At 33.9% G+C, this 19,164-nt stretch overlaps 2 protein-coding genes across 6 annotated transcripts in view; one reads left to right on the top strand and one right to left on the bottom strand.

Moving 5' to 3' along the window:
- Window positions 1-283: 283 nt before the first annotated feature.
- LOC137640547 (phospholipid scramblase 1-like) lies at window positions 284-18,922 on the bottom strand. 5 transcript variants are annotated; one of them, XM_068373061.1, is made up of 8 exons: window positions 18,799-18,922; window positions 9,142-9,318; window positions 6,907-7,047; window positions 5,509-5,601; window positions 3,658-3,848; window positions 2,072-2,218; window positions 1,550-1,693; window positions 284-689 (listed from the first exon to the last, which is right to left on the bottom strand). In XM_068373061.1, the coding sequence occupies exons 2-8, from the start codon at window positions 9,308-9,310 to the stop codon at window positions 669-671; spliced, it is 906 nt and encodes a 301-aa protein (XP_068229162.1). In that variant the 5' UTR covers window positions 9,311-9,318; window positions 18,799-18,922; the 3' UTR covers window positions 284-668. The 5 variants fall into 5 exon arrangements, with proteins under 5 accessions (XP_068229162.1, XP_068229164.1, XP_068229165.1 ...); XM_068373063.1 differs by lacking the exon at window positions 18,799-18,922 and adding an exon at window positions 18,638-18,682; XM_068373064.1 differs by lacking the exon at window positions 18,799-18,922 and adding an exon at window positions 18,530-18,572.
- The window catches only part of LOC137640548 (uncharacterized), a 43,954-nt gene continuing 39,096 nt past the window's right edge, over window positions 14,307-19,164 (top strand). Inside the window, exon 1 of the mRNA XM_068373066.1 lies at window positions 14,307-14,781. The gene's annotated coding sequence lies outside the window, so the exon portion shown is untranslated. The remainder of the gene's footprint in view (window positions 14,782-19,164) is intronic.

Here is a 19,164-nt window from a genome sequence, read left to right as displayed (position 1 = left end):
TAATGTTGAAACAGTAAATACACAAGCACACACACACAAGCACACACACATATATATATATATATATATATATATATATATATATATATATATATATATATATATATATATATATATATATATATATATATATACGTTGTATGAATATGTAATGTTGAAACAGTAAATACACAAGCACACACACACAAGCACACACACACAAGCACACACACACACACACATATATATATATATATATATATATATATATATATATATATATATATATATATAATAAATAGATATAGATAGGAGGATTAAATAGATAAATAGATAGATATAGATGTGACCATGTTTATGTGTACGTATATATTCCAAAGTAGTTGACCTAACCTAGCTTGTTAGCACTATGAATATACAAATGATCTAAGAGATAAAAAATAATCTACAATACACAGCAAATACCATTAACACTATAGTCAATTCTTTTTAGCGAAGCAGATTTGCACCGACTCGCAGGGATGCCCTTTTAAGTTTCCTGCTCGCTGATTAGTTGGACAAGATAATTCTAACCAATCAGGTAGCAAGAAACTTTTTCCGAACTAAAAGGGCACCGCTGCGAGTCGGTGCAAATGCGTCTCATTAAAAAAATGACTATAGATACTCCTAAAGTTCCAGGATTCCACCTCTTACAATCCGTGCAAATCTTTCTGTGAACAAAAAGAGAAAAGAGTAATTAGGGGCTATTATATTAAGCAAAGTGTAGTATATATCAGATTTTTTCTATAGTTTGGTACCATGACTTGACGCATAATAACTCATTTTTAATGGTAATTCCCATTATTAATGTATTTTTTATGTTGCCGTGATTTCGAGGTAGAATTATAGCAGGGAAATCTAAGTGCTTATCGCCAATTAAGCAGTAATTGACTGGAAAATATCTACAACATATTCAAAGGAACCTTAGTATTGGCTCTATTTCTTGTAAACATACAGATTGATCCATTGATCCTTAATGTCCTAATCATTTGGGTAAATTCGTTGTAAATGCTGAGTAAATCAAAGATCCTTCAATTTGGCATATCAGGCTATGTTTGAGAATCCCAACGTATCAATACCTAAACAAATAACCTACTGCTATTACCGGCAAATGGAAGTCCTCATACAGAGCTAATATCATGCTCTAACACAAATGAGGTCTTTCAATTTGTTATGGTACAACAAAGAACAACATTCAAATAAATAATTGTCTTCAACAGAGGCCTTAGAAAGTAGCTACACTGTTAAAAAAAACCGTAATTTTCATCCGAAATTATCTGTAAAAAATATAGTTAGTCGTATTACAGTAAAATACAGACGACCCTAATTTTACCCTGCTTTATCAATATCTTTTTACGGGTTGTGGACCGTAATATCACCCCTTAACGTCACTATATTCGTTTTTAAAATGGCAAAAGCCTGGCAACAGTTATTCCAGGATTTTTACCGTTATTTTACGGCAAATTTTCAACAGTGAAGCTACAGCCTTTTCTCTTTTCAAGTCAATATGCAATTTGTTTATCAAACTTACGATCGACAGCGCTGCTGAGAGAAGTAGTCCCTTGGAAAGCGCATTGGTGCCCCCAGGAAAGAGGACTATCGTTGTCTTGGAAGATCCACAACACGATCTCTGAACGGAGATGCGTCCGATTCCGAATCCGTCAGCAGATGTTATCTGAGACAAAAAAGAAAAAAAAAATTATCAATTACTTATAGGCTGCTAATGAATGGCAGAGGCAAGGGACAGTGACATTATTGACCTAGCTGGCAGGACAATGCTCTAGAGACTGAGATAAAAAACAATCACCATTTACTTATAGGCCGCTAATGAATGGCAGAGACAAGGGACACAGACATTATTGCCCTAGCTGGCAGGACAATGCTCTAGAGACTGACATATGCATACATATGATCAGTGCCTAAATTCACTTTCCACCCAAGCTAGGACCAGGGAGAGCATACACCGGGTGGTCCTCTTATACAAGACAAGTGCACTGTTTGAGATACATCCAGAGTGATTATGCAAGTACTTAGTAACTATAAAAGTACATACCTCGTAACTGTCATCCCGACAGCATCCACCACGCTCTCTCTCAAGGATAAACAAGAGATCTCCCGAAGGATTATGGACTGTGTATTCGGCCTTCGATCCTTGGACCACGCCCACTATTGGGCCTCTGGGGAAAGCGATTTCCAGGTGCTGTTGAAAGGAGAGCAGAGGTATTGATCGTCAGCCTTAGATAGTTATGCAAATATTGTAGGATAAATGTAGTGAATTTATTAAACGTATATTATTATTATTATTATTATTATTATTATTATTATTATTATTATTATTATTATTAGTAGTAGTAGTAGTAATAGCTAAGATACAACCCTAGTTGGAAAAGCAGGATGCTATAAGCCAAAGGCCTCCAAAAGGGAAAAATAGCCCACAAAGGAAAGGAAACAAGGAAATGAATAAACTACATGAGAGATAATGAACAATAAAAATGAAATATTTCAAGAGTAGTAACAACTTTAAAACAGATCTTTCATATATAAACTATAAAGAGAATTATGTCAGCCTGTTCAACATAAAACCATTTGCTGCAAGTTTGAAATTTTGAAATAATGTATTATTGATTATTTCTTTTAAGAAAAAGAAAAACCTTGATTTTCTATTGCCTTCTTTTCTCATCAATATCATTTCCTAAGCCCATTAATGCAATGGGCCTCGGTTAGATTTCTCCAGTCGTCTCTATCTTGAGCTTTTAAATCAATACTACTCCATTCATCATCTTCTACTTCACGCTTCATAGTCCTCAGCCATGTAAGCCTGAGTCGTCTACCTCTTCTAGTGCCTTGTAAGCCTAGTTGAAAGTTTGGCGAACTAATCTCAGCTTATCGTAATTACTCATTGAGATGAATTTTGAGGGAAAATATATTTCGAAAAAAAGACACTTTCATTCAACATAAAACCTAAACATGGAACTATACTAAATTTGTTTAATGAGGCGCATTTCCGCAGACTCGCTGGGGTGCCCTTTTAGCTCGGAAAAATTTCCTACTAGCTGACTGGTTGGAATTATTTTGTTCAACCAATCAGCTAGTAGGAAACTTTTCCGAGCTAAATGGGTACCCATGTGAGTCAGTGCAAATGCGCCTCATTGAAAAAATGAGTATGTCTAACCAAAGAGCTAGCAGGAAACTATTCCGAGATAAAAGGGCACCCATGCAAGTCACTGCAAATGCACCTCAATTAAAAAAATTGAGTATGTCCAATCAATCAGCTTGTAGGAAACTATTACGAGCTAAAAGGGCACCCATGTGAGTCAATGCAAATGCACCTGATTAAAAAAAAAATGTCTAACCAAATAGCTAGTAGGAAACTATTCTGAGCTAAAAGGGCATTCATGCGAGTCAGTGCAAATGCGCCTGATGAAAAAAAGGAGTATGTCTAACCAAATAGCTAGTAGGAAAATATTCTGAGATAAAAAGGCACCCATGCGAGTCAGGGCAAATGCGCCTCATTGAAAAAAATGAGTATGTCTAACCAAACAGCTAGTAGGAAACTATTCCGAGCTGAAAGGGCACTCATTCGACTCAGTGCAAATACGCCTCATTATAAAAAATGAGTATAGAATCCTTGTTTCGTACCTCAGTCGCAGGACCACAACATCGGGTGTCTCCGTCATCCTGAGTCCGTGTGAGGCAAAGGACTTCCAGGTTGGCGTTGTTGAGGACCCGAAAGTCTGCCTCGATCTTTCTGCGGCCACACCAGCCTTCGTGAGTGACCCTGGCTTTAAATATCTTGTGGCCATCATCTTGCCAAATGCGGTACCTGCTCCCTGTTGGAGAAAAAAAGAATCCTACTTTAGAATGCTTGAATATAAGAGGGGATTTTAGCCGGTGCAGAAAAGAGCGGTTATTATTATTACTATTATTATGATGATGATGATGATGATTATTATTATTATCATTATTATTATTATTATTAGCTAAGCTACCACCCTAGTTGGAAAAGCAGGATGCTATAAGCCCAAGGGCTTCTACATGGAAAAATAGCCCAGTGAGGAAATAAGAAAATAAACAAACTATATGAGATGTTATGAACAGTTAAAATGAAATATTTTAAGAACGGTATCAATATTAAAACATCGTTTATATATATACGATAAAATGGCTTATGTCAGACTGTTCAACATAAAAACATTTGCTGCAAGTTTGAACTTTTGAAGATTGAATTTAAAATGCATCGAATCCAATGAGTCCGTTCCAGTAGTGACGTCAGTATTGTGTGAACAGTTTAAAGGTTTAAAGGCCGCTCATGAATGGCAGAGGCAAGGGACTCTGACATTGTCCGATCAAGCAGGACAAAGCCCTAGAGATTGACCATATATATATATATATATATATATATATATATATATATATATATATATATATATATGATCAGAGAACAAGCTGCCTCTCCATCCAAGCTAGGAACAAGGAGGGCCAGGCAATGGCTGCTGATGACCCGGCAGATAGACCTATAGGCTCCCCCAAACCCCACCATTCTTAGTTCACATGAATGGTGAGGTTACTGCGACCAAAGAAACTAACCAGTTTGAGCTGGATTCTAACCCATGGCTGACAGTCACCAGTTAATTGGAATCAATGCATTCAAATCCCAGCTTCACCAAACCCCACCCCCATTGTTAGTTCACAAGGATGGTGAGGTTGCAGCGACCAAAAAAACTAACCAGTTTGAGCACGACTCGAACCCCAGTCTGGCGTTCACCTTTTAATTGAAATTAATTCATTTAAATTCCAACTTCAGGAAACTCCAACTTTAGGTTGTCTATTTTCTTTTGTATGAATGATTATTATTAGATAATTTAGATAAAAGGAAAGAAAATATCTGTTCAATATTACTACCTGAATATGTATTATTTCCATTTTGATCGTTGAATCTATTTACTTTATTGTTCTGGATAACTCTAGAGAAAACATAAACGAGGGAAAATAAGGAAAAAAGAGATAGAAATAAAATGTAACATTACGTGAATCAGAAGACCTTAATATTCATATAAAATATAATACGCTCTTCTCTACTACTACTATTATAAATAATAACAATAATAATAATAATAATAATAATAATAATAATAATAATTCTCACGAATGGCTCCTAACTTCCAAATAATGATACTACTACTACTACTACTACTACTACTACTACTACTAATAATAATAATAATTCTCATGAATGGCTCCTAACTTCCAAATAATAATAATAATAATAATAATAATAATAATAATAATTCTCATGAATGTCTCCTAACTTCTAAATACTACTACTACTACTACTACTACTACTACTACTACTACTACTACTACTACTACTAATAATAATAATAATAATAATAATAATAATTCTCATGAATGGCCTCTAACTTCCAAATAGTAATCTCATGAGGACTTTCTCCCTTCCCATTTTGGGCAACAAATTCCTTAAAGACTCACCATGACCCGTGATTGTAACCTCGTCCAAGGGGTCAAGGTGTTCGAGACCTGGAGGGAAGTAAAGAGCCGGGCCTGGGATGTATGGATACCAACCTGTAAATAATAATAATAATAATAATAATAATAATAATAATAATAATAATAATAAGAAGAAGAAGAAGAAGAAGAAGAAGAAGAAGAAGAAGAAGAAGAAGAAGAAGAAGAAGAAGAAGAAGAATAATTATAATAATAACGATAATAATAATAATAATAATAATAATAATAATAATAATAATAATAATAATAATAATAATAATAATAATAATATCAACCGCAACAACAACAACAACAATAATAATATTTATTGTAGAAATACTACTTATAATAATAATAATAATAATAACAACAATAATAATAATCATAAAAATAATAATAATAATAATAATAATAATAATAATAATAATAATATGTTTCATTGAAGATTATTGCTGCCGTATTGGCATTAATTTTTCTTTTTTTCAACAATATTGCATCCCGTTAGTAGTTGTAGGCGAGGGAAATACGTAGAAAAAAATGCTTAGAAAAAATTCTAAGTCTTTACTAGAAGTAATCATGTCAAATACAGGGTACAAAAGAGTCGGCCAAGTATTTTAAAGTCTAATGTTTATCATTATTATTATCTATTGGTCATAGTTTTGATCCCTAGGAAGGGCAGAAATATTGATTGTTATATGAATTTCCGGTTGTCTGAGAACTCATGGCAGAATGAATCATATATTAAAGGTCATTTGTGGTTTACTTGAAATATATATGCATATATATATATATATATATATATATATATATATATATATATATATATATATATATATATATATATATACATATTAATATATATACATATTAATATATATACATATATATATATATATATATATATATATATATATATATATGTATATATATATATATTTATATTTATATATATATATATATATATATATATATATATATATATATATATTTATATATATATATATATATATATATATATATATATATATATATATATATATATATATATATATATATATACGAAAACTACATTAGGATACTGTAAAAAATCCTACTGATAAAAGTTATGCAGGGAGACCCCGGTCCTCCAAAATTATTCACATTATGTCTAGAAGAAGTTTTTAAACATATAAACTGGGAAAAGTAAGGAAATAACATTAATGGGGAATACCTCACCAACTTAAGAATTGCAGGTGACATAGTTCCGATTATTAAATTATGGAGTCGCAAAAAATGATAGAAAATTTGAATAGGGAAAGAAGAAATGTAGGACAGAAAATGAATATGAGTAAAACTAAGATAAGGTTTAATAAGTAACTTGAAAAAAATATATGTAATAATTACCTGTATGACCTCCTATTTGATTGGTGGGAGAATTGAAACCTGGATTGGGTTGTGTTTGTGGAAAAAATTCAACATTTGGTGCAGTTCCACCGGCGAAAAATCCAGCGTTATGAACACCTGCTATGTCGTTGTTATATCCATCTAATAAAAAGACGAATTTAATCACTTGTTAATTTGGGAAGAAGCATGGTATTTTATTAAAATATATATATAAACATAGATGTAAATTTTCAGCATTGAGCTGTTTCCATTAACAGGGCTGGCTCCTGAGGAAAAAATACAACAATCACATCTATGTTTATACTTACACTGCTAAATTGTGTATAGACATTGTGTGTAGAAACCTTCTATCTTTACGATCTTCCATTTCAAGCAAATAATGATCAGATATACATCCATTCATCCTTCACTCACGTCTGCATCTTTAAACTTGTTCTTCCATCTAGTCGGTATAAACGCTTAGTTTAGCAAATTCTCGCTTCGACAGATTTTCTTTCCCAAATATACCTATGAATATCCTTTGAAAAACATGCATTTATATTAGACAATACTCTTCCCAAACACACTTCTAGAAGTTTCTACATTTTCATTTATAACAGGAACTTCATATCTGAGAACAATACCATTATGTTCTCTATCACCTACCTTTGTATTTTATATATTGTATAATATAAAAAAGCTAATGAACTTTCACATCTTTGAATAAAGATGCAAATAGGAATATATTGAGGGAGAAGCATATAGTCATATCATAATGGAGTTAATATTTTGGAGATATATTGGGCATACAATATATAGGAGAGACATCTGAATGGGTAAAAACTGCAAGATGTTAATACCTAATTGGGATTGCCTCTAAAAAAGGTTGTTATATATAATCTATTCCAATTTCTTTTCCATTGGCCACCTGGGGAAAAATAGCCGAAAAGGGAACTATATCCGGGATAATGACCGATGGAACTGTTCCACCTTTAAGACCTTAATCCGTCCTCTGCTTTAGGGCTTCACCAGATCAAATGACAGAAATATTTAAGATTCGATGCGAAAAAATAAGCACTCAGCTGCCACTTTCGTTTGGGAGCACTTATAGTGATATTAGGATGGTAATTATATACCAAAGATTGGAAAGGCATTGAGAGTTAATAGGATTGAAGTAGAATTATACCATACGGAACTGTAAGTGTAACTGAGGGGCTTACTAGGTTGAGTAAGGGATGCCTAGGAATGAGAAAGATTCTGGAGAAAGAGATGAGATTAATTATTGTTCAATTGTGGAAGGGAAAATATAGCAAAGGTCAGTCAGCCATGGTAATAGTTTGTATATAAAACTGAAATAAAATATGGCACTAACTTATAATATACAGATATGACTTAATAAACACTTTAATCAAGAACTTTAGACAATTGAGTTTCATTATTTAGTGCTGTAGTAAATGTTCTCAGTAGACCTCAGAGGTACTGAAATCTTATTAATTATTTTTTAGGAAAAAAAAAAATGAGATCATATGGGCTACTCCAGTAATAAATAAACTTGCATTTTGTTTCTTCAGGTTAAATATCAACACGTAACTACAAAGATATAACTTTTCCACTTCTTTAACTTCAGTGTGGGGCCTATTGGAAATGTCCCTGCCTGGCATTCACCGGACTCGGATTCGAGTTCCGTTCAAGCTCAATAGTTTCTTGTAGTATCTTCAACTTCACCATCCTTGTGAGCCAAGGATGGCAGGTTTGGGGGAGCCTATAGGTTTACCCGTTGAGTCATCGTATGTAGCATTGTCCTGCTAGCTAGGGCATTATCACTGTCCCTTGCCTCTGCCATTCATGACTGGCCTTTAAACTAACAGCCGAGTGAGGGGCCATTGACCACCATATGGCCAGGCTGTGAAAGAACGGAAGAGTTTTAAGGTTTTAAGAGTTTTAAAGGCCACTCATGAATGGCACAGGCAAGGGACAGTTACATTGTCCTATCAAGCAAGACAATACCCTAGAGAATGACCATATATACTAAATATGGTCAGCGCCCAAGCCCCCTTTCCACCCAAGGTAGAACCAAGGAGACCAAACCAATGGTTGCTGATGACTCAGCAGGTAGACCTGTAGGCTCGCCCAAAACCCTCCATCCTTAGCTCTCAAGGATTGTGAGGTTGGAGCGACCCAAGAAGCTAAGGAGTTTGAGCGGGACTCGAACCCCAGTCTGGCGATCCCCAGGCAAGGTTTTGCTCATAGATATACCTGGTTGTGTTGTTGTTTCAATGGTAGAATATCTAGGGGGCGGCGTCCTGTACTTGTTTAAAAGTGGCTCGTATTCCGAAGGAGCATTTGCCCTCGATTCGTTTCGGATGACGTCATCTGGTACGTCCTGTTTTTCATCCGACTCGAAAGGGTTAATGCTGGTGGCCATGACGCTTGCTATAGAGAAATAGTTCAAGAGAATAGAAAAACAGCAGGAGAATATTTCACGATCTATTCCATAATATAGGATATGGAAGAAGTAATTTGGAGTGATGGAAAATAATATTGATAGAAAATTAAAAGAAAATGTAGATAAATCACCGTTGCTGAGACACGAGTCTCTTGCGTGGAGTTTGTGATAATTCGATAAAAGTTAGAAGATATTATTAAGAAGCCAAAAACTATTCTTATGCGACTTGTGCAAAGGACACGAGGGACGTATTACAATCGTTACATATATAAAGACACTTAGAGACATACTACACACATAAATCTCATACATACAGTACACACGCGAGCGCGAACATACATACATACATATATATATACATATATATATCAGTAGAATCAGTAGAACTTCAAAAGTTCAAAGTTGGAGCAAATGCTTTTTTGTTGACCAGGCGGACATGAGTCTTTTTATAGTTTATATATGACATATCTGTTTTTGACGTTGTTAATAGTTTATATATGACATATCTGTTATGACGTTGTTACTTTTTTTAGAATGATTTACTGTTAATTTGTTCTCTTCGGTTATTTATTTCCTTATTTCCTTTCCTCACTGGGCTATTTTTCCCTATTGGAGCCCCTGGGCTTATAGCATCTTGCTTTTCCAATTAGGGTTGTAGCTTGGATAGTAATAATATATATATATATATATATATATATATATATATATATAATATATATATATATATATATATATATATATATATATATATATATATATATATATATATATATATATATATATATATACATATGTGTGTGTGTATATATATGTATATAAATATATATATATATATATATATATATATATATATATATATATATATATATATATATATATATATATATATATATATAAAGTATATATATATATATATATATATATATATATATATATACTATATATACATACATATATATATATATATATATATATATATATATATATATATATGTATATATATGTGTATATATATGTATATAATATATAAATATATAACATAATATATATATATATATACATATATATATATATGTGTATATATATATATATATATATATATATATATATATATATATATATATATATATATAAATATATATATATATATATATATATATATATATATATATATATATATATATATATATATATATATATATAAACACTATACTGCATATAAGTAAAATATACATGCAGATAGATAATCTATGAATCAAAATAAACTTAACGAGGATAAGCGATCACGATCTGAATGTAAACATAGATATGAACACACGTGGCCCAATGTACATTCTCGAGTCAACAATTCTTCCTGTTTACACCTAACAAACAATAGGAAGCGATTGCGAAAAGCAATCAATTTCCACAGTAACCACAAACCAAACACACAAAAAAATAAAAGGGTAAAAAAATCGCGTGGGAAAGTCATTATGACAGACGTCATTATTTGTCCGTCATTTATACCGTGTGGCGGCTATTGATTATCCTGGTACTTATAATCTTTTTTACTGGTCCTTTCATCCCTGTTCTTATTCTGGGTTTCGTCTGGCCCAGGTAGCAAAATGGCAATTGCTTCTTTTCGCTTTTTAAGAATATGCTGTTTTGAAGACATTCAACTGCTTGAGCTCTTTAGGAATATACTGTTTTGAAGACATTTAAGTGCTTTAGCTCTTTAGGAAGATGCCGTTTTGAAGACATTTAACAGCTTGAGCTCTTTTGGGAGATGCTGTTTTGAAGACATTTAACTGCTTGAGCTCTTTAGATATATGCTGGTTTGAAGACATTTAACTGCTTGAGCTCTTCAGGATGATGCTGTTTTGAAGATATTTAAGTGCTTGAGCTCTTTAGATAGATGCTGTTTTGAAGACATTTAACTGCTTGAACTCTTTAGGAAGATGCTGGTTTGAAGACATTTAACTGCTTGAGCTCTTTACATATGTGCTGGTTTGAAGACATTTAGCTGCTTGAGCTCTTCAGGAAGATGCTGTTTTGAAGACATTTAAGTGCTTGAGCTCTTTAGGAAGATGCTGTTTTGAAGACATTTAACTGCTTGAGCTCTTTAGGAAGATGCTGGTTTGAAGATATTTAAGTGCTTGAGCTCTTAAGGATGATGCTGTTTTGAAGCCATTTAACTGCTTGAGCTCTGTAGGAAGATGCTGTTTTGAAGACATTTAAGTATTTGAGCTCTTTTGGGATAAGCCGTTTCGAAGACATTTAACTGTTTGAGCTCTCTAAGAAGATGCTGTTTTGAAGACATTTAACTATTTGAGCTCTTTAGGAAGGTGCTTTTTTGAAGACATTTAACTGCTTGAGCTCTTTGGGAAGATGCTGTTTAGAAGACATTTAACTGCTTGAGCTCTTTAGGAAAATGCTGTTTTGAAGATATTTAAGTGCTTGAGCTCTTTAGGAAGATGCTGGTTTGAAGACATTTAACTGGTTGAGCTCTTTGGGAATATGCTGGTTTAAAGACATTTAAGTGCTTGAGCTCTTTAGAAAGATGCTGTTTTGAAGATATTTAACTGCTTGAGCTCTTTGGGAGGATGCTGTTTTGAAGACATTCAATTGCTTGAGCTCTCTAGGAAGGTGCTGTTTTGAAGATATTAAACTGCTTGAGCTCTTTGGGAAAATGCAGTTTTGAAGACATTTAACTGCTTGAGCTCTTTAGGATGATGCTGTTTTGAAGCCATTTAACTGCTTGAGCTCTTTAGGAAGATGCTGTTTTGAAGACATTTAAGTATTTGAGCTCTTTAGGAATAAGCCGTTTCGAAGATATTTAACTGCTTGAGCTCTTTAAGAAGATACTGTTTTGAAGACATTTAACTATTTGAGCTCTTTAAGAAGGTGCTCTTTTAAAGACATTTAACTGCTTGAGCTCTTTGGGAAGATGCTGTTTTGAAGACATTTAACTGCTTGAGCTCTTTAGCAATATGCTGGTTTGAAGACATTTTAGTGCTTGAGCTCTTTAGGAAAAGGCTGTTTTGAGGACATTTAACTGCTTGAGCTCTTTAGGAAGAGGCTGTTTTGAGGACATTTAACTGCTTGAGCTCTTTAGGAAGATGCTGGTTTGAAGACATTTAACTGATTGAGCTCTTTAGGAATATGCTGGTTTGAAGACATTTAAGTGCCTGAGCTCTTTAGGAAGATGCTGTTTTGAAGACATTTAACTGCTTGAGCTCTTCAGGAATATACTGGTTTGAAGACATTTAACCGATTGAGCTCTTTTGGAATATGCTGTTATGAAGACATTCAACTGTTTGAGCTCTTTAGGAATATGCTTTTTGGGAGACAATTAACTGTTTGAGCTCTTTAGGAAGATGCTGTTTTGAAGACAATCTAACTGCTTGAGCTCTTTAGAAATATGCTGGTTTGAAGACATTTAAGTGCTTCAGCTCTTCAGGAATATGCTGTTTTCAAGACATTTAATATCACAGTTAAAAGAAAAAGACCGTAATTTTAATCGGAAATTCTCTGTTCTTGGAATATGTTTACAAGACCAAGCTCTGGATATACTGCCAAATTATGCAAAGCTATTGTTTTCCTCTATTACTTTTTCATAATTTTCATAGGTAGTAGATTGGCCAGGGCACCAGCCACCTGTTGAGATACTACCGCTAGAGAGTTGTGGGGTCCTGAGTACTGCATTGGATCTTTCTCTCTGGTTACGGTTCTTTCCCCTTGCCTACACAGACACCGAATAGTCTGGCCTATTCTTTACAGATTCTCTTCTGTCCTCATACACTTGACAACACTGAGATTACCAAACAATTCTTCTTCTCCCAAGGGGTTAACTACTGCACTTTAATTGTTCAGTGGTTACCTTCCTCTTGGTAAGGGTAGAAGAGACTCTTTAGCTATGGTAAGCAGCTCTTCTAGGAGAAGGACACTCCAAAATCAAACCATTGTTCTCTAGTCTTGAGTAGTGTCATAGCCTCTGTACCATGGTCTTCCACTATCTTGGGTTAGAGTTCTCTTGCTTGAGGGTACACTCGGGCACACTGTTCTATCTAGTTTCTCTTCTTGTTTTGTTAAAGTTTTCATAGTTTATATAGGAAATATTTATTTCAATGATTTAACTGTTCTTAAAATATTTTATTTTTCCTTGTCTCCTTTCCTCACTGGGCTATTTTCCCTGTTGGGGCCCCTGGGCTTATAGCATCCTGCTTTTCCAACTAGGGTTGTAGCTTAGCATTTAATAATAATAAAAGAATTCGTCACTTGCGAAACAAGTTAAAATTATATATATAAAAAAAACTATAGAATTATAAAAAAAATCTAGCATGGTTTCCTCACTAGTTTTTTACGACAATTTTTTTAACAGTGAGTGCATAGTCTTTTCCAGGTTTATAACATCGAAATGAATATTCTTCTTAGAGATTTTCAAATTGAACTGTGATCTTCTTTGGTACTGGACTGTACAATCTATATGAAATTACGACCTTGAATTGCAAAATAGAATTCAGGATTAAAATATTAAACTGTATTCATTATTGGGATTAATAAATCAAATTCTACAACCTTCTTAGGTATTGGGAGATGGAATAATATAGTTTTTTATTGGAATTAAGGTATTAAAGTATAAAGCGATACCTTTTGAATTTGTGCATTAACTATCAGACAAGATCCAAGAAAGTAGACTGAGTTGGTATGGTCATGTCATGAGACGAGATGAACAGAATATATGGAGAGTGATGGAAATGGAGGTACAAGGAACGAGAAGGAGAGGGAGACCAAAGCGAAGGTGGGTGGACTGTATCAAGGATGACCCTCGATCATAGGGATTAACCGGTGATGAAGTGTGGGACAAAGGTATATGGAGAAAGCTCGTGAGAAACATCGACCCCACATAGAAGTGGGAAAAGATGTAGACAAAGAAGAAGATATTCACAATAGATTACTGGTATTTGATAGTTCCCCTTTCCAAAGAAAAAAGATAGTTCCCAACACGTAATTAAACGGTACAAATCCTGGAATAAATGTTGCCAGGCATTTACCGTTTTAGAAACGCATATATTGACGTTAAGGAGTGATATTACGGTCACTAACCCGTAAAAGATAATAACAATGTAGGGTATAAATTACGATCGTCTGTATTCTACTGAAATACAGCCGAGAACAGTATATTTCTTTACGGAGAATTTCCGACCAAAATTACGTTTTTTTTGTTAACAGTGAATAATAAAAATGATTGAATGAGTTGGAGGATAAAATCATAAACCACGAATTGGTCATGCTAATTCACGCTTTTGGCACCAAAGTAGCTCTCGCGAATGTCATATTTCACGCGGCTGTGACGTACATACTGTTAAGTAGCTCTATGTGGAGACACGCGATAGTCTTCACATCACTACAAGTGCGTCTTAGGGGACGAGCGCAATACGGCTAGTAGCGCCGACTCTGTGATGGGAGAGGTAAGGATAGTTACTTTAGTTGTTAGCGAAGTGTGTCTTAAGGACGAGCGCAATACGGCTAGTAGCAACGACTTTGCGATCGGATAGGTAAGGATAGTTGAGTTACCTTACCTGATGTTAACTTATGATAAAGGTATAAAGGCCGCTCATGAATGACAGCGGCAAGTGACAGTGACATTGCCCTATCGAGCAGGACAATGCCCTAGAGACTGACCATATATACATATGATCAGCGCCCAAAACCACTCTCCACACAAGCTATGACCAAGAAGGGCAAGGCAATGACTGTGGATGACTCACCAGATAGACCTATTGGCTCCCCCAAAACACCCCACCCTTACCTCACAAGGATGGTGAGATTGCATCAACCAAAGGAACTGACGAGTTTGAGCGGGACTCGAACCCCAGTCTGTCCATCACCAGACAGAAACGTTACCACATCGGCCACCACAACCCTAATATTTAGCCACGAGTTATAAAATGAAGTGGTTATTTATCCTTTAATTAACTTCAAAAGTTCAAGCTTACAGCGAATGTTTGCATGCTTATACTGTATATGAAAGATTTGTTTTAATGTTGTTAGTGTTCTTAAAATATTTCATTTTAATTGTTGAGTACTTCTCATGAAGTGTATTTATTTCCTTATTTCCTTTCCTCACTGGGCTGTTTTCTCCTGTTGGAGCCCTTGGGCTTATAGCATCTTGCTCTTCCAAATAGGGTTGTTACTACTACTACTACTAATTTACTACTACTACTACTACTACTACTACTACTACTACTACTACTACTACTAATAATAATAATAATGATAATAATAATATTATTATTATTATTACAAGCTAGGCTATAACACTAGTTGGAAAAACACGATGCTATGAGCCCAGGCTCCAACAGGAAAAAATAGCCCAGTGAGGAAAGGAAACAAGTAAATGAATATAAACTACAAGAGAAGAATAAACAACAAAAATAAAATATTTCCAAAACAGTAACAACATTGAATTATATCCTTCACTTATAAACTATAAAAACTTCAAAAGAAAAAAAAAGAAAAAAGAAAGAAAGAGATATAAGATAGAACAGTATGCCAAAGTGTATTCCTAAGCAAGAGAACTCTAATCCAAGACAGTGGAAAGCAATGGTGCAGAGGCTATGGCATTACCCAAGACCAGATAGCAATGATTAGACTTTGGAGTGTCCGAAAAGAGTTGCTTACCACAGCTAAAGAGTCTCTTTTACCCTTACCAAGAGGAAAGTAGCAACTGAGCAATTACATTGCAGTAGTTAACCCTTGGGTGAAGAAGAATTGTTTGGTAATCTCAGTGCTTTTAGGTGTAAGAGGACAGAGGAGAATGTGGCAAGAATAGGCCAGACTATTCGGTGTATGTGTAGGCAAAGAACAAATAATGAGTCGTAACCAGAGAGAGGGATTCAATGTAGTACTGTCTGGCCAGTCAAAGGACCCAATAACTCTCTATTGGTAGTATCTCAACGGGTGGCTGGTGTCCTGTCCAACCTACTAATAATAAAATAGAGGCTAAATTGAGATAATCATTCAATCTATAATATATTTGGGTAAAATCTTCGTGGGTTTTCTCCGGTGTCAGTTTCAGATATGTAAAATGAATTGAATTTGATGACTTTGCATATAAAAAAAGTCTATTGAAAGACTGTGAAAAAGATGTTGCTCAAAAAGGATTTTCAAGTTTTAGGGATTGTAGTGGCCGATAGGGTAACATACCTGACTAGTGTAAGCCAGACTGGGGTTCGGGTCCCGCTCAAACTCGTTAGTTCCTTTGGTCGCTGCAACCTCACCATCCATGTAAGCTAAAGATGGGGGGTTTGTGGGAGCCTATAGGTCTATCTGCTGAGTCATCAGCAACCATTGCCTGGCCCTACTTGGTCCTAGTTTGGGTGGAGAGGGGGCTCGGGGGCTGATCATATGTATATATGGTCAGTCTCTAGGGCATTGTCCTGCTTGATAGGGTAGTATCACTGTCCCTTGCCTCTGCCATTCATGAGCGGCCTTTAAACGCACAGAGAAAGAACAAAATTGACGATACTTCCGGTATCCGAAATATAAAGGATCAATTTTTTTTTTTTTATTTCTTTAATGGTCTTAGAAATTCATTTATCAAGCATTTGACTGGGCTTCACAAGGTACGAGAAGAGGTGAAAGACCCATGCCTACATGGCTGAGGACTATGAAGCGCGAAGTAGATGATGAATGGAGACGTATTGAATTAAAAGCTCAAGATAGAGACGACTGGCGTCAATAGGCGTAAGAGGAGGAAATGATGATGATGATGATGATGATGATAATGTTGTAATGAGTCATGATGATGATGTTGTAATGATTCATACTCGCGTTCCCTATTTATATTATTTCATAATCACCGGCGCGATTGCGTATCTGAATATTAAATGGTTTTATTGACATAATTTTTCTATTTTTATGTTTATATTTTATATCTTTATATTTTTATATTTTTAATTTTGAATATTTCTATACTTTATATCTTTATATTTTTATATTTTTAATTTTGAATATTTCTATACTTTATATCTTTAAATTTCATATTTCCTAATTTGATGCTAAAGTTTTTCATACGGAATTCATAGCCAATTAGCAACCTTTTCATGCTATGTTATTACACAACTCAAATTAAGCAAACCACATATATTTTATTTCTGAATCATTTTTTTATCACTTTAAAAACGCAATCTCAAGTAAATTATATGGTCATAATTCTTCGTATTTTAGATTTTTTTCTTTTCTTTTTCAGATTTTTTTTTCTATTGGTGAAAGATCAACTTTCTTCCTTCACTGACAATATACTAACTCCTTTCATTACCTATTTCTCACAGATTTGAAATACTTCAATAGCGCATAACAGTTTATAATTTCTTTTTTCCTTTTAATTAGCAAAACGAGTCTTACCCTTTAACAGTTGGCAGTTTAAAAAAACGAAAACCTTATTCTTTAACAGTTGGCAGTTTAAAAAATGAAAACCTTATTCTTTAACAGTCAGCAGTTTAAAAAGAAAAACGAAAACCTTATTCTTTAACAGTCAGCAGTTTAAAAAAAGAAAAACGAAAACCTTATTCTTTAATAGTCGGCATTTAAAAAAAAGGAATACCTTATTCTTTCACAGTCAGCAGTTTAAAAAAAACGAAAACCTTATTCTTTAACAGTCGGCAGTTTTAAAAAACGAAAACAAATTAAAAGTTTCTCGATAATGCATGAAAAGTTTTAAATTCACAGCACAAGAGCGTTCGCCTCAATCTGTTATGTACACAAGTGCTTAGACTTTTCAAAACAGGAAGCACTCGATTTTGAATATTCAAATCTATCGGAATCTCAGGAAGCTCGCTAAAGAAGGTTATACATTGGAGAGACACTCGCAGGTTTTCATCTTACAATTAAGTTAATAGCCAAGGTATTTTTTTTAATCAAGTTATTTGCCACACAGCTATTTTTCACCTTTAATGACAAACAAAGATATCAAACACTAATAAATTACAGATATTTCTTACCTTTAATGACAAACCAAGATATCAGACACTAGATTCATTATAATTATTTCTTACCGTTAATGACAAACCAAGATATCAGACACTAAATTCAGTACAGCTATTTCTTACCTTTAATGACAAACCAAGATTTCAGACACTAATAAATTACAGATATTTCTTACCTTTGATGACAAACCACATTTCAGACACTAAATTCATTATAAATATTTCTTACCTTTAATGACAAACCAAGATTTCAGACACTAAATTCATTACAGATATTTCTTACCTTTAATGACAAACCAAGATATCAGACACTAGATTCATTATAATTATTTCTTACCTTTAATGACAAACCAAGATTTCAGACACTAAATTCATTACAGCTATTTCTTACCTTGAATGACAAACCAAGATATCAGTTACTAAATAAATTACAAATATTTCTTACCTTTAATGACAAACTAAGATTTCACACAGTAATAAATTACAGATATTTCTTACCTTTAATGACAAACCAAGATTTCAGACACTAAATTCATTCCAGCTTAACTGCGTGTAATACACAAGACTACCACACCAAACGCGTGGCGAGGAAAATAGATGTTTTAGACTGGTCTGTGTGGAGAGGGGCAAAGATAGTGTCACAAGGTTTCTTATCTACACGTGATAGATTGATAAAACACAAGTACCTACACTGTTAGCGTTTGGGCAAAAATACATCAATAGCAAGAATTTATTCAAGATAAGGATAAGGTTGAACGAATGCTTGTGAATTACTACAATATTATGTTTCATAATGCTCAATTATACCTGATAATTTTGTTTAAGTTTTCGCAGTTGAAGAGTTAACTATTTAACAATAAAATG

This window comes from Palaemon carinicauda, chromosome 5, assembly GCF_036898095.1.
Source record: "Palaemon carinicauda isolate YSFRI2023 chromosome 5, ASM3689809v2, whole genome shotgun sequence".
Lineage (NCBI taxonomy): Eukaryota > Metazoa > Arthropoda > Malacostraca > Decapoda > Palaemonidae > Palaemon > Palaemon carinicauda.
This window is presented reverse-complemented; position numbering and strand designations above follow the sequence as displayed.